This window comes from Chamaea fasciata, unplaced genomic scaffold (genome assembly GCF_029207755.1).
Source record: "Chamaea fasciata isolate MVZ Bird 193981 ecotype frontalis unplaced genomic scaffold, bChaFas1.0.hap1 SCAF_10, whole genome shotgun sequence".
In the NCBI taxonomy this organism is placed as follows: domain Eukaryota; kingdom Metazoa; phylum Chordata; class Aves; order Passeriformes; family Sylviidae; genus Chamaea; species Chamaea fasciata.
The window spans coordinates 18,164,007-18,180,307 of NW_027094095.1; the positions used below are offsets into that span (position 1 = coordinate 18,164,007).

At 38.4% G+C, this 16,301-nt stretch overlaps 2 protein-coding genes across 4 annotated transcripts in view; both read left to right on the plus strand.

Moving 5' to 3' along the window:
• COL24A1 (collagen type XXIV alpha 1 chain) overlaps positions 1-11,577 on the plus strand; it is a 122,083-nt gene extending 110,506 nt beyond the window's left edge. Inside the window, exons 53-60 of one of the 3 annotated variants that reach the window (XM_066192530.1) lie at positions 1,320-1,355; positions 6,224-6,259; positions 6,353-6,379; positions 6,545-6,610; positions 7,350-7,518; positions 8,202-8,311; positions 9,414-9,629; positions 10,117-11,577. In XM_066192530.1, coding sequence (XP_066048627.1) covers positions 1,320-1,355; positions 6,224-6,259; positions 6,353-6,379; positions 6,545-6,610; positions 7,350-7,518; positions 8,202-8,311; positions 9,414-9,629; positions 10,117-10,263 — 807 coding nt within the window. In that variant the 3' untranslated portion in view covers positions 10,264-11,577. Of the gene's footprint in view, positions 1-1,319; positions 1,356-1,715; positions 1,833-6,223; positions 6,260-6,352; positions 6,380-6,544; positions 6,611-7,349; positions 7,519-8,201; positions 8,312-9,413; positions 9,630-10,116 lie in introns of those variants that run through there. The other 2 variants (XR_010722462.1, XM_066192531.1) reach the window with 2 other exon arrangements.
• A 935-nt stretch (positions 11,578-12,512) lies between these two features.
• ZNHIT6 (zinc finger HIT-type containing 6) overlaps positions 12,513-16,301 on the plus strand; it is a 30,675-nt gene continuing 26,886 nt past the window's right edge. Inside the window, exons 1-5 of the mRNA XM_066192532.1 lie at positions 12,513-12,589; positions 13,810-13,875; positions 13,965-14,071; positions 14,155-14,240; positions 15,473-15,576. Coding sequence (XP_066048629.1) covers positions 12,522-12,589; positions 13,810-13,875; positions 13,965-14,071; positions 14,155-14,240; positions 15,473-15,576 — 431 coding nt within the window. The 5' untranslated portion in view covers positions 12,513-12,521. The remainder of the gene's footprint in view (positions 12,590-13,809; positions 13,876-13,964; positions 14,072-14,154; positions 14,241-15,472; positions 15,577-16,301) is intronic.

A 16,301-nucleotide genomic window follows, 5' to 3' on the forward strand; every position in this document is an offset into this window, starting at 1 on the left:
TGCAGAGGGCATGTGTACAGGGGCAGTGGACAAGTCAAGGTGTAAAACAGCACACAGTGATTACCGCCTGGATATTCTTTCTCAGCCTGTAGTCTGAGATATATCTAGAGAGCATCCACACTCAGTTTCAATATAGTTTTTTTTTTTTTAATTTCTTGTGGGGTGTACTGGGCAGAGTGCTCCTCCAGACACTCTGGGAGTGCTCATGAGCCCTTGAAAGGCTGTTCCAGAGGCTGATGAGGTCCCTGGTACAACTCAAACATCATTGTGGCCTCTCTGACAACTTTCAGTGCACTTCAGGTTCCCTGCACTGGGGGAGCTCTGCCCTCACTCGTTTCCATCTCTTGTCACACTCACGGATTTGTTTTGCTAGAGAGCCCCGTGGCTCATGTCTCCAGGCCACCCAACCATGCAAGGCAGTTTTAGAAGCTATTTGGACCATGAAGATGATCCTCTGCCTGATCAAGTAGACTTGGAGTAAATGAGAATGTCTAAAAATCAAAATAATCATAAAAAGTAGTAAATATACAATAAAAGTAATAAATGCAAATATTTGCAAGTGAAATAGAAAGAAGCGGAATGTCCCTTCTGTAATTCTTTCCACTTGTTGGAAAAATCAGTACTTTGTCTTGCTCCCTTCTTTTCAATTGCACTGAGGAGAAAAGCTTTACAGTTGTGTGCACTTGTATGAAGGCTTTTAATAGACTTCTTATTGAATGTAAAAGTTTACCATTATCATCAAAAAAGCATTTTAGTTGAAGATTACTTCTACGTGTTATGAAACGCAACCATCAAGATGCAAAATTTTTCCAGTGAAGAATTTTAAGATTGTTGCCATCCTTGGTAACAGAATTTAAGTGGAAAATCAGCCAAAATAGGGACAGAAAAATAGTGTCTAATCTGATTATGAAAGTAGAACTAATAGCATCATAAAAACATATTTGTGGTGGATGGATTTCTTCAGTGATGGAGAGTATTGAGTTTTGTTCTCTAAAGATGGTGAAGCACTGATGTATTGAATGTGGATGAAATTGTGGAGAACACAGCTGATCAACAGACAACACAGTTAAAATTACTGAGAGAAAACACACTTGCAAGCTGAAGAACACAGCTTTCCACATATAGGAATTACAAGATGTATTCAACTAATTTCATTTTCTAATAGTACAGGAAAATCAAACCCCTAGAGCTGTAAATATTTCCACAGATGAGACTGGACTTTTCATGTGAGCAGTATAATTCTCATGGATATTAATCTGCTTATTTCAGTCTTAGGCAGCTAGAAAGCATATCAGATTAACAGCTGCTCTTTCTTGCAGGGACCAAGAGGTGAAAAGGGCATGAGGGGTGAAATGGTAAGATGAAACAACTTTTGTGTTTTCATTCTTTAGGCTGTGTAAAATCTATTTCTGTGTTACACTGAATGTACTTATGCGTGCTCTGAATGCCAGGCAGTCGTGTTGTGCTCCTGGAGAGCACTGCCCAAGAAAGCTGGTGGCCTTGGTTAGAAGTCTGACCTTCTTGTTCAAGTTGACTTATGCAGATATACCAATGGGTGTGAGCTGCTGGGCCCTATGGCCCCTGGTCATACAGCAGTCACATATTCCAGATCTGTCCATGTTCATATCTAAAAGGAAAATCATGTCATATTTGTTGTAAAAGATCTAGTGCCACACAGCATGCACATGTTCATAGATCTGCATCTTCTTGTCTAGAAAGGGAGAAGCTCAGGAGAAGCCTAGACCCGTGGACGGGTGTCCATTCAATGTATTCCTGCTGTAGGAACTACCAGCAACACTGATGGGTTACGAATTTTTTTTCGGCACGAGTTGTCATACATTCATGAACATTGGATTTCATATTAAATTTGTTTTAGAATCAGTAAAGTCTCCAATTAATTATGGCTATGGGAAAAGTCATTAAATTATCCTATTTACAGCAAATACTAACACAAAGTTGGTAACTATGATCTTACCTTCTATGACAGATGTATAATTAGTTCCTTTTCCAGTAATGAGCAGATGTGATCTTTTTCCTGTTTTTCTTACCCTGCCTTTCACCCCATCTCACTTAAAATTTAGTTTCACTTATCGTATTTTAGTTTTAGGAGCCGCCTCCAAAAAATTCAATCAAACTGTCTTATAAAAGTTTTGAACAATAAATCTGAAATATTCAAAACATTTTAAAGAGCTAAAGCTTGGAATGAAGCTTCCTGTCTGTGTCTTGGAGAATTCTCCTCTTTGATTCTAATGCTGCTGAGGCAATTGCTATCTCAGAAAAAGAGGAAAACTAGTTTCTCAATTTGCTGTTATCCATCTTAGCTGTCTGTCTTTTTCTACTGTTTCAACATAAGAATTGTTATGACAGCAAATAGCTAAAAATGCTGACGCTTTAAAAAAAAATCCAAAAACAATCCTTAAAAAAACATCCAAGATGGTGAACAAGAAACATCTGTTTCCATTATTGGTGCTAGTGTTTAAGAAGTTATTTCCTAAACCAGTTCTTGAATTCATCAAGATGAGTTAATCTAGTAAGGCTGTCTTCAGAAGAAGAATGTTTAATTTTAAATCGTATACAGTGGCATTACTTTCCCCCAAGAAAGGGATTTATTTTCAACTACTTTCACATACAAAGGAGACCAAATTTTTTTCATCCAACTGTGTATTCTGAGCTTTAATTTATACCTTTAAAATTTATATTGGCATTCTTCCTAGAATCACATAGATTTTAACCTTTTTGTAGTATATTTAGTTATATTTTTTAGTCTGTCAGGGTTAGTGAGTTCATTACTGGAAAGAAATGTCCTTTTATCCCCCGAAAAACATGGAATGTAAAATCATGTCTTCTTATTGAGGCCAGCGGTGAAGCACACATTCTTTGTTAAAAACACTCTCTTCAAGAATTTAAAAGTTCTTAGAAAATATGAATGTTCTTGGGATTGCTCATGCTTTAAAAGTAAGCATATGTACTATTGTATGTAAAATCAGGGCCTCAGCATTAGTAAATGATTGGGATTTTGGCCTTTGAACTTCTCTGTTCAATCAAATGGAGTGATTAAGGAATTAAACAACACACTGAAACTAACTGGTTTAGTCTCTGCTTTTGTTTTCATGAACTGGGATTACACTTTTCTCACTTTAATTCTAATGCGACCAAAGGTTAAATTAAGTAGATTTGTCGAAGTAATCCAGTACATTCCAGTAAAACATTTAGCAATTAACTTAGTTCATTAAAAGTGTAATTTAGCCTTGTTTTTCTGCTCTGTAGCAGAAAGGATGAACTTTGGTAAAATCCCTACTCTGTGCAGTACCATTATATTTTAAAGATTTGTAAAGATAATTGCTATAGCTCTCTGAAGTTTTAATGCATTTAAGAAATGTGATATTCCACAAAGTAGTTCATAAATAGCATTCAGTATTTACCTCTTTTTTTTTTTTTTCCCCATGGGTTTTACTGGCAAGGAGACAGTGGATCAAGACAAATGACATTCCTCTTTTGCAAAATACCTTTGGAACTCATTGGAACAGTGCAGGTTTTTATTTTTAAAACATTTAGTTCTATTTCAGAAACCACTATAAATTTGAACTGCTCTTGTCCCAAGACTTCTTGAGTCTTAAAATGGTGACACATGCCAAGAACATAGAACATTAACTGAAACATTCAGCCATCTAAAAAATACACTGGAATGTCTAAATCTCAGCATTCAGAACAAGGATGTCTATTCATCCGAGAGCAGTGGTTACTTAGAGACAAACTGATGAAGACTTTGTACCTTTCTTTGATTTGGTATTTGCAAATTTAAGTCCTGAACCAAGATAAACAATATGTCCTTACAATGTCAGATTTGTTTCTCAAGATTCTTTTTCACACTTTCATTTTACACTAAATATACTTGGCCAAGCATGATCAGACAGGCCTGTAATATATTCACATGAGACTGAAGGTATCCTGGAGCAGTCTAACAGCACCTCAGCACCTGACCTGATTAATTAAATGTAGAGTCAGCCTTCCCAGCTGGCATACAACAGTAAAGCTCTGTGAAACCAAATTGATTTGCAACAGCTGAGAAACAATGCCAAAATAGTGAATGTATCTCTGTAAACTTGGATCAGTTTTGTAATAATGAATAACAACATTTTATGCATATTTAATAGTAATAGGATTTCAAAGAAAATTTCAAGCCGGGTACTAATCAAACTCAGGAAAGTAAAGAAAGCTAGTTACTTGACACAGAATCCACAGGGATATCCATATTATTTAGTATTACATATGCTAAAATTACTTGTTCTTTTATTTCCATTTTCCAACATTAATGATTAACATATTTTATAAAAATGTTAATCATTAAATACCTACCTAAAAAATAGCTTCCAGTCCCTTCTATAGGTGCAAGTGGATGAAACATAAATAAATAGGATCAGGATGTATTGGTTGAAAAGCTCACAATATTTACAATCCATGGTCCTTATCTTATTAAGGACTTCTTGGTTAAGTATCAGAAAATCATCTATCTAAACATCCAGAAATTGCTTCAGTTTTGAATTTCCTCTATTCTCCAAAGAACACATACAAGACATGCATCTTGCCTCAAAGCCATTTACAGTCCATCAACACAGCCTTGCACAGAGCTGGTGCTTGGAATTATATGATGGCCCCCACTTTTCACATCCTTTATAATCCAGTACCTGAGCCCCTCTGGCATGGGCAGGGCAGATGATGTGCCGACATACTTCAGTTGTGCAGCTGTCATTGTAACCCCTGGCAGATGCATTCCCCGCACTACCACATGCTCTGCCTTAGAACCTTAGAACTAACAAATTTGCAGCCTCAGTGACTTAAGAGCAATGTAGCTATCTGGTTTGAGATCTTTTTTTTTTTTTTAAATACACACTAATCAATATTAGAGTGAATCTGGTCTCTTTTTAACCATTTCCAGCTGCCCTTGCTTTTGGCAGCTTGAGCACAGCCCGAGTCCAGCAGTTGTAGCATGAAGTGACACACAGATCTTGCTTGCTGTGGAATCTCACAGCAGAAACACTTCTTAATACTATATCAAGTGATTTACAACTTAATTCCTACTTGACTAGATCAGTTTCACAACATTTGTCAGCATGACCATGCCACATCAGATTATTTCTCTTTTGGCAGAGATTTAGTACTAGTGTGACCGTACTGACGTATGAGGGCTTTTGCTGGAACAGCTTATTGTGCTTAAGTAATTGGTACAAGCAGCACTGACAAAAGAATGTTCTGCTTAAATTGACTTAGCTGTGTTGAAAGGTTTTTAGTAATTTAAGGTGCAGATCTAGCCCATGCCTTTCATTCCTTCTCTTTTTCTCTTCTAAAGGCACTGCCACCAGTTCTTTTCCTTGTCATCATTTGTGCCATTGTTTGTTACAATAGCTTCTAGAAGCTTTGAGTATATAGAGCTTGAAGATAAGAATCTAACAGAGACACAAGTGTCATGTTCACAACCATTCCAGCTTAATGTGAATAGTTGATTAAGAAAGAATAATTCAGATGGGTTTATTGTATTGGAAAGGTCCATGTTCGATCCTAAGGCAGCCTAGAACTCAGGTTTCCATGCATTGTAGGTACTGTAAGCTAGGGAAAAAGCAGATCCTTCTCCTCCTCTCCTCTGCAATCATCCTACGCAGTAAAAGGATGCCACTTACAATGAGAAAATAAGGGCATAACTTCTTAATAAAAAGGAAGTCTGCCATACCACTGTGAAACAATGAACATAACATGTTCTGGCTGAGAATTGACACTACTGATAAATTAAACTGATAAAAGCCTGGCATATGCTCATGGATTAAAGTGGATCAGTTAGTTTTTTGCAATTACTGATTACATTATTTACCATGTTTTTGTGATTATTTACCCCTTTTAGTACTTCTGTTGTCAGCATAAGTATGACCCTGGCACAATGTATAGCACATTATATACTAATACCTTCTATGACTTTTAATGTTCCCTTCATGTCAGGAGTTATTGAAGAAACAAGGAACCAGACAACACAGCAATTCCAACATGAATATTCATATGTAAATAGAGCATGGTCCTTTAACAACAGTAACTAATAATCTACAACTTTACCACAACTGGTATTCCACCTTCTTCCTTATGCACATTGGGACATTTTTGTGATTTAATAAATACAGAAATGTAAACCCAGAGATTGTAATGTGTAACTGTTGCATTCTATCTCCGTTTCTTCTAGGGGCCTCAGGGGCAGCAGGGCCAGCCTGGGCCACCTGTAAGTGCATAAAAAACTGCCTGTACTTTTCCATTTTGATTGCGCTATATAAAAATGTGAAGCACCTAATATCTGTTTTTTCCCATTCTCCAGGGACCACCTGGACCACCAGGACCAAGGGTAAACTCTATAACAACCCTAACCTATAATACAGGCTTTATTGAAAGTTAAAATAACAGGATCCTCTTCAAATGTACTGCTTGTTCCACTGCTCAAAGAATTTACCACCTGCACTTTTGTATATTCTTGTTCATCTTTATGTATTCTGAAACACCTGTTTTTTAGAAACAAGTGGATCTCAATGCTGCTGTTCAAGCTTTGTTTGAGTCAAATGCTGCCTTGCAGATGGAGGTATATATTTAAATGTATTTACATTATCATACAGGGAATGCAATTATAATTTTATTCTTTGAGCATATAACAGGGTTTCTTTTCAAAGACTTAGTTTAAATTAATAATGGATAACGAGTAATTATAGGATGTAATGAAACATGCTAAGATTTATAGGATATAGTTGAAATGAAATTAAGAGAAGCAGCGAGATTTGCACCTTTTGTCACGATTGGTGGTAATGTAAATTACTGACTGTCACACATAGAGGACTGTATCTGTTAAGACACAGTCCACAATAGTGGCATTTAGGGTTTGATTAAAAAAAATTGACATATATGTGCATTGGTTGCAAGAAAATCCCTTACATGGGTGAAGTCAAATAAATTTGCATATATTTTTTACATTAAGCCTTAGATTTCACTATTTAAAATCTGAAACCTCTAAGTTTACTTTAAAAGTGTGCCAATTTTTTCTTTTCTTTCTTTGTATCCATATTTTTACATCAATATATCATAATGACAAATTTGCATAACCTAAACCTGCCTTAACATCACTGCTCTGACAAATTTAATAGAGTGTCCTAATTTGTTAATTGGGACATGTTACCCTTACGTTGTTTTACATGGCTGATTGCATTCATATAAACACTTTGATTCTCTCTGGCTATTCAATGGCCATTTGACATTTAACTCTTACTGCATGTACTGTTGTTGTGACACTTCTTTGTGGTAACACATTTGCTAATGGCCCTTGGCAGAAATACCAGAATACTGAAGTAACTTTACTAGATCACAGTACAGAGATTTTCAAAACGCTCCACTACCTTAGCAATTTACTGCACAGCATCAAGAACCCTCTTGGCACACGGGATAACCCAGCACGCATCTGCAGGGATTTGCTTAATTGTGAACGTAAAGTGTCAGATGGTAAGTGTCCACTTTCACACAAGTACCTTGAAAAGATGTTGCTTTCTACATTAAAATTCTGATCTGATACATTTAGTGGTTTTATTCTTCTTTTATGGTATTCTCTTGCAGTGTGCCCGTCACAACTATGTTTAATTCACCTTTAAGATAAAATTTCTGAATTTTAAAAGTGGAAGTATGTAGCTATCTAATACTATATAAATATTAGACAGATTAGATCTATCAGTAAACAGATGTATCCAGAAAATTTGAAACTGCAATTTTGTGATTCCAAGTTTTCCAAGTATTTATAGCTGATTTTGCAATTAATTTTGTGTGGATCAGATTCTAGATTCCTAATGAGAAAATTGCATACCATACATTACCACTGTCAGATACACTGACAATCTTTGTATCTCAGAAGTTCCTGAATCAATATTTCAAATAAAAACCCGCTCCTATTTAAAGCTGTAATGTCAGTGTAATTGTAATCAGAAGTGGTTTATTATGGTAATTTTCTCAGTATCTGTTATTAGTATAATTTTAATAGTGAAAACATTTTCATGTTCCTTTTCTTTTATTTTCGTGTGAAGGTATGGTGATAATAAATGTAGTATTTGCCAAGAAGTATGACTATTTTAGCAAATTGCTCATTAGTAATTATATTTTGGTTTTATTTTCTGTCTGGAATTATATACTAATAGGAAAATACTGGATTGACCCAAATATTGGATGTCCTTCTGATGCCATTGAAGTTTTCTGCAACTTCACTGCAGGTGGTCAGACATGTTTAACACCACTGTCTGTGACAAAGGTATGCAATGCTTCTAGAGATACCATGTCTCTGTTTGAACTCTAAACAAATGCATGCTTATTTACTTAACTCATTAAAAAGTGTTAGATTTCAAGGGGGCATTATTGTGCATCTTTGTGAAAGGACACATTATATATTCTAGTAGAGAAGTTACAGATTTTCTGGAGACTATATATGTTAGTAATTCTCACTGTGTTCGTCTACTCACCTATGATGCTAGAATTACTTTGTTTTGTTTTACACTTTCTTATACAAGGCATAAAAATAAGCCTGAAATACTTCTAAGCTCCATTAGTACCTCATCACTCAGGGCGCCTAAGCGTAGAGATGCTGAGGTTATCACAATAGAAAGGATGGAAATTATTACTGCTTTCCAGCACTTAGGCACTTTTAAATGCCATTAAGGAGGGACCAGTTTTTTGTACATTGTTAGTTCATGCTCGTCTTTACATGTAGTTCTTGAATTCTTGGGAATAGAAATTTTATGTTTGTGAAGTTCTGTATATCCTGTAGTCATTGAAGCGCTTCAGAAATACTGCAAAGTTCATTCCTACATTTGGAAGATCCCTGAATATGAAATAGTCTTGGAAAAATTCTTCTTGAATAATGAGTTACTATATTTTCTATCTAAAATCAAAGTATAGTTACGAACTTTTGCATTTGTTATGGATTATCAGTATTGCCAGAACCTGTGATCTAAGAAGACTAAACAGCTGAGTGATGTGGCTTCAGTTAAAATGCTGCTGCTGATTGTATCTTTGTTTGAATCACAAAAACATTTGTTTCAGTTTCCTTATTTAAAAATACTGTTTTCTGACCAGCTGTGCTTCAGCAATGTTGTAAGCATCAGCAAATGTTTATATTTAAGCTTTGAAAATGTCCTATGAAAGCTTCTGTTTATAGCAATGACTGTAACAGCAGCTAACATCTCTGCTGAGGAATGCAAATCCTGCTGTTTGGCGCTGACCCCGATGTATATAAACATGTATACACGCTCCCGTGCCTGAACACCACAGTTACATGTCCATGGCACTTTGTGCTGCTGTGGCCATTCAGCACAGTCCAGTTCTAAGTCTAACAATGCTTTTCTCTCCGAGTTTAGCTGGAGTTTGGTGTTGGAAAAGTGCAGATGAACTTCCTTCATTTACTGAGCTCGGAAGCAACCCACAGCATCACAGTCCATTGTCTAAACACACCGATATGGGGATTAAATAAAGCAGGTGGCCGGAAGACATCAGTTACCTTCAAAGGATGGAATGGTCAAATATTTAAAGCAAATACCCTACTTGAACCTCAAGTGCTTCTGGATGAATGCATGGTAAATACCTTTTAGCATCACATTATTAAAGCCATGACAGAGGTACTGTTTAGACATTACTAACCTGCTGCAAATAAATAACCATTTAGATTCACATCCCTTAAAACTTGCTTCTTTACATAGCTCTGCATATGCCACCCTTTATATACTGAATTTACCATCTCTTCAAGGGTAAAAGCAATTGCAGTGATACAGGGTATCTATACTTGCTGTTTGCATTGTGTCTCATCTATTTTGAGACTGTGCCAAGACACTGCAGAGACATACGCACAGAAATAGAGAAGTCCTCCAGGAAAATTTAGAAAGTTACCCTCAAAACGAAAATTCAGGCTTCAGAAATGGCATTTGTTAAATGCACAGTTTCTTTAGGAACACTGAGAGAGGAAATGTTCCTGTGTACTACTTCTCTTTCACTCTGTAAGCACAATTTTCATTTGTTTTGAAGCTCAGGTTTTGACTCCACTATTCTTCTCTATGTGTGTTTCAGATTGAAGATGGCAGCTGGCGTAAAACACAGTTCTTTTTTCACACTCAGGACACGAATCAGCTTCCAGTTGTTCAAGTTAATGCACTTCCTCACCTCAAACCAGGACAGCAGCACTTCATAGAAAGTGGCTCCCTATGCTTCCTTTAAGATTTCTGTCCTAGGTTTCTTGTTGCAACAACATGGAGTTGCTACACAGGTTGAATACAAAATCCATTGCAGGCAAAACTTACTAGGAAACTGAAGAATCATTTCAAGTGTTGTTGGTTAAAGAACCTCAGGAAGAAAAAGACTTCCTTCTAAGAAGAAATGGCATTGAAAAATGAAAGAAAGAAAAGACTAAAGCAATTTTCTCTGAAGTATTTAAAAATAAATTTCTTGGTGCTTTCTTGCATAATTTTCTGGAATGGAGTATCTGAACATGGACTTTTCCAGGACGTCAAGTGTTCTTAGCATTCTTTTTAACAGCACTGCACAAAAACCATCCTGAGGGAAGCTGGAGACATATGATACTAAGGAGCAATACCTGCTAATGCTCCTAAATGTGCAATAGCTTTTATATGCAAAGTGAATCAAGCCACAGTACAGTACAATAAGTCTTCTTTTCTTAAACATTGTTTTATTCCAGTCCTTCGTGGACACACACATCTGAACAGATGGCACACTACCTCTTTTGTGTTTCCTGTCCTTGTTGCCTTGGTGCTCTTCATAACACAGGGTGCTTGTGGCCTTACCAGAGATTGAGTCCCTTTTTATCTTTCAGACTGTATGTGCTGGTTGCATCAGGATATGTTTCTCTTGTAAAGGTACTTATTTTAAACTGTTGGTCACATACGTCACATAATGAAAGCATTATTTATGTGGATTTCTTGTTTAAAACATTTTTGTGTACTATTTTGGAAATGGTGTATAAGAACAGCTTATTGTATATGATGCATATAGGCAGAAGTTTGTGTTACAGCCATTGTAAAAATTGTTGTAAGAAGAGCCTAAAGTAGTTTTGACTTTTAAATCCTGTATTTCAGTTAACATCGCTAATGCCAAAGTCATCTTAAGATGATATATTCTGTATATATTTTGTAACTTCTGAAAAAATATCCTACAGCGTTTCTTCTGAGTGGCTGCTGTTAAATTAAAATCAGCATTTCATCCTCTTAGAAATTCTAATCTTTTTCAAAATTTATTAGATCATTTTAGGTTTTTAAAATTAAGCCTAAAATGTTCAGTGAAGTTTTGTTTGGTTGGTTGGTTTCTTTCATAAAAAAGTGCAGTTTTACCATTAGGAAAAGCTCTCTCTCTATTGATATGCCTCTATCTATTACCAGTTCAAAGTGTGCTCAGGAGTTCATGGCAAGGTGAGACCAGACTGTATTTGAGGGAGCCCGGGAGCGTTCAAACAACCTGTCTGTCTTCATCTGCAGGAAACCACACCACTAAAGTATAATAAAATAAGCTTCCAAGTTATCTCTTTGTCTTTTACTATTCTGTTTCATAGTGAATAGGTCATTCGTAGAAATGGTGAGAATCTTCGAGAAGGGCACTTTTCTTAGGTGGCAGCAGTGCTTCTCTTCCCAAGGGGAAATACATATGCTCTGTGCCATGGAATACTGCCAGAGGGACGATATTTGCTTTTACAAAGTAACATACGTGCACATCCCATCTTATATTTTGTATCAAAGCATCATTTTTGACCACTTTGAGAAAAATCTGATAAAACGAAAAACAAAGCAAGACTAGAGGAGGATGACAAAATGTCTCACTTTTTCATGTTCAAGATCAATACACTGACATTATGACTTGACATGTGCTCTTGGTTTGGCTTTGGAGGTGATGTTTTGGCAAATGTTTGGGGGTATTTTGTAAGATTATAGTTTTTTAGAAAATGTCTGCACCTTGTACATTTTTATTCATCTCATTGCCCGATTTTTGGGAGTTCTCCATCTCAGAAACTATCTATTTTAAAAGCAAGGAGTCTAAAGTCTTATGAGGCTGCAGGGTTGTGGGTACGTGTATTTCCGTAGTTGAGGCAAAAATGCACATCCCCATGCAGACAGCGGGGACGACGGCGCGGCGCAGCGGGACACGGACAGGTAGGGAGCGATGTCCGGTGTCACCAGCCGTGGGGCCGTCCGCTTGGCAGCGCGCTGGTGTGCGGCGCAGAGCGCGGTTTGGGAAGCCTTCTCTGCGCTCTGGAAAGCAAGGCCCCCTGGCCGGCTGGACATCGGCCCCGGGGCGCACAAAGCCCCGGAGCGCCTCAGGCCCCGGAGCGCCTCAGGCCCCGGAGCGCCTCAGGCCCCGCAGCCCCGCGGGCGGGCCCAGGGACGCCTCGTGCGGCTGCGCTGTGGCTCGCGGCCGGCAGGCGGCGCAGCCGAGGCCGCGCGTTCCCCGTGAGGCCCCGCGGCGCGGCCATGGCGGAGCGGGACGGGCTCGGCGGCGCCGGGCGGGCGGCGGGCGGCGGCAAGATGTCCCTGCACAGGTACGGCACGGCGGCGGCCGCACGGGATTCGGGAGCGCCTTTCCCGGGGCTCGGCGGGCGGCCCTGTGCCCTGCAGCCCGCGGGCTGCTGCCGCGCGGGTGAGGCCCGGCCGAGCGAGGGACCGCGCGGGGGGCGCCGGGCGGAGAGAGCATCGCCGGAGCGGGGACGGACACTGGGTACCGCGGAGATCCTGCACAGCAGGGTAGGGGAATCCCTGTTCAGAGTGTCTCCCCGTTTCTGGTTTGCGGCGTTTGAAACCCTTTTTTCCGGTTCTTAAAATGGCTTTGTGCTGCTAATTCACAGAGCTCGTCAGGCGATGGTGTTGCTGGGCTCGTCCTTCAGGCCCTCAGTACCAGCAAGCAGCGAGCACGTGGTGGGGAGAGGAAGAGAAATGGGTTAGGACTGACTTTTATTCCCTAGTAGTTGAAAATTATACGTTTTTACTGTTCTTGAAAACTTCACTGATGTGGCGGAAATGTTCTTTCTTTTTTCATGTTTGTTAGACTTAAAATAAGAGTGATGATTATTTCCGTGGACATTTTTTTCCTAAGAATGGGAGAAACAGCTGTTCTAATAGCCTAGTTAAAAAGATATGGTCACATTTTTAGAGGAATTTTTCACTGATACTTATTAGTTATATTGATAAGCCCCACACATTGTGCCTGAAAGGTTCCCTGACTTTGGAGTTTGCTCTGCTGACAGCCAGAAGTTGTTTGGTCGACCGTGTTGTCATGCTCTTTTTATTCCAGTGAAAAATAGGATGCATTGTTCGGAGTTTAGTGAGAATTCTTGAAATTTATTTTCCGTCTGCCTAAAACTGAGAGTATTATAAGCCAGCATGATAGAGTGCACATCACAGGTGATGCAAAAGGAGAAAAGCACTTACAGAACCAGGCCCCATAGCATAAACTGATAAAGGCTTGCTATGTTTCCAGCTCTGCAGTTAGCATGTGGGTTTTTTCTTTCAAGCATCTCCGGTGTTTTAATGTCTGTATGTTTGGAGATAATTCCCCAGAGTTTGTGTTGTTTTGTCTGCCACCTTTCCTAATCCAGGGTTTTTGTATTTTCTCTTTCTCCTTTCAAGGTGTACTTCCAATAGCTTTTCCTGAAAATGCTGATGGATGGCCTAGTGCCTGGTTTTTGAGCAGGCACTTTTATAGGCCAGGTGTAAGAATGCTGCCAAATGTAAAAATTGAGAGGTGTTTTTTTACTTCTTTCAGGTGTGAAACCTGTAGCAAAGAAGCAGCTAAGTACAGATGTCCACGATGCATGAAATATTCGTGCAGGTATCTACTATCTGAACTAAATAGTTTTGATTATTTTCCTCATTCGTGTGCTGAACATGTTAATTGTTTAATTTCTTTTGTCATTTCAGCCTGTTATGTGTAAAGAAACATAAGCTTGCACTGAGCTGTAACGGAGTCAGGGATAAAACAGCGTTTGTCTCTGTAAATGAATTTACTGACTTGAACCTTCTGAGTGGTAAGATCATACCTTGTGTGTTCTAAAACTCCCTGGTTTTGCTAGGCTGGCACTACATTTTTCTTTGTTCTGTTGAATTTCAGATTATCGTTTCCTGGAAGACGTAGGAAGGACAGCTGATGCTGCTGCTCGACATTGTATTGTGCATAGTCCAGCAACAAAAAGACTTGTAAGTTTGCGATTCTCCTTTTGCTGTGTTGGAATTAGGGTTGGCTACCTTTGAATTCTCACAGAGGTACTCCCAATCTAGATTCTAGAGCTGGTACCTCTCTTATGAAGGTATGAATGACCCTGAATTTTAGAGCCAGAAATCAGAAGTCTCTAGGTTTATGCAGCAATAGTATTGATGGCTACATCCAGGTGCTTGGTAGAAAAGATCACTAACAATTCTTAAAATTTGTACATGACGACCGTTGCTGTTGGATGATAGATGTATGTTAAGGAAGTCTTAAGTGAATGCTTGCTTACACCTCCACAACTTTTGAATTTTTAAATACACACATCCCACATAAACAATGGATTTATTGTTCACCTAAAAATTGGTGTGTGGTTCCCTGTATATCAATTGAAGACAGCTAGAGCCCTTCAAAGACTAAATCTAAGCAAGAGTGACATAAAAGCCAGCCTTCTAAGGCAGAAGAGGTTTTTGCTGAAGCTCAGCAACCAAACACACTCCTCAAACTAAAAACAATGAGCAAACAAACAAAACCCAAAAAAACCCAGCCAGCCCCTACTACAAAATATTTTGACTCATTGATAAATCACAAAAAAGGCGTCAGGGCCATTTCTTTTTTCCCATCTTATGAGGATACCTTGAACTATAGCCTTAAACTCAGGACTCACATTGATGATGAAATAAATTCAGAAGACTCCAGCTTCCTCTCTGGCTGGGGTCATATTCCATGTGTGTGTATTTAGCAGCAGGATGTCCTGAAAATGTGTGCTGAAAGTGGTGAGACCCTGCATGGGTGGCAGTTTTAGGGGTGTGGTACTGGGCATGTTAATGGCATGATGCCCTCAGTGCTTCCTTCAAATCAGAATTTGGCAGTGGCTGGGTTGGTGCTTGTGTATCCATTCTGCTCGGTGGATAGGGTTGTAACTCAAAAACCACCCTCATGGTGGTACTACACCCACAGTGGTCACACTGTGACTTTCCTGGTATGTTAAAGAACTTTTACTATGAGGAGGCCGTTGGCATGTTCTTTTTTAATAGTAGAAAAACTTAAAAAAATATTTCAGAGCGTTTCCAGGCTTATGTAATTTTTTTCATTCAGGATGTTTTTTTAAAAATTCAGATTTTCATTAAATATGGCCTTTCCTATAGTACTCTCATAATTCCTGTCAGCTTTTTGTTGTTTATATTTCAGATTTTTTTAAAAAAATGTTTTTGTTTTTTGCCAGTTATACTGCTTGAGGAACAAAGCTCGAGGGTGTAACATTGAGCTAAAAACACTGCCTGTTGGATTTACAAAAAGAAGAGAAAATTCTACCACCTTCAGTTCTGTGTGAGTCTTCAGTTGGCTACAGTCGGCAATATTCTATTTTCACTGAGCATAAAATGAAGAGAATTTGAGTTCATACCAATATGCTTGCTTTAAAATCTGTTAGATGCACCGTTTTTTTAAAAAAGCTGTTTAATATTTCATGCTTTACATTTTCATTTTCTTTAAGTTCTTTAAGCTTGGTTTAACAGCTTACATAATTCATGCCTTACTCTGAAAAATGCTAACACTGAGTAATGGTAGGAAGAGCCAGTGCTGTTGTGGTCTTCTCTTTTAATTAACACTTAGGGTTTTTGCTAGAAAAAGAAAATGCTTTTTTGGAGGTTTTATTTTAGAGGATTCATGTAGAAAGCTTGCACAAATCCCTGTCTCTGAAAAGGTTGACTTCAAATCTTAAGAAGTGCTTCAGTACCTGAGTTGCATTCTGTGATGGGAGTTGCTGTGCTGGAGAACGGGGGTGTTTGATACAGCTCAGGTTAGAGAGACAAGTGCAGACAGATACAATTTCAGGAAGAAGGCTAAGGAAAATTTAAATACTTCTTCCTTTATCCTCTCTGTATTTTTTCCCTCGTATCCAGAGATTGTATTTTAAAATATTTTCACAGTAAAAATTAAATAAATTACGGAGTATTTCATTGTGGCAGGAATCAGATCCACAGTTCAGCTCACTGATGTACTGGAGTCAAATATAAATGCCTCCTGAGCTTCTCACAGCAGTGACATCCCTG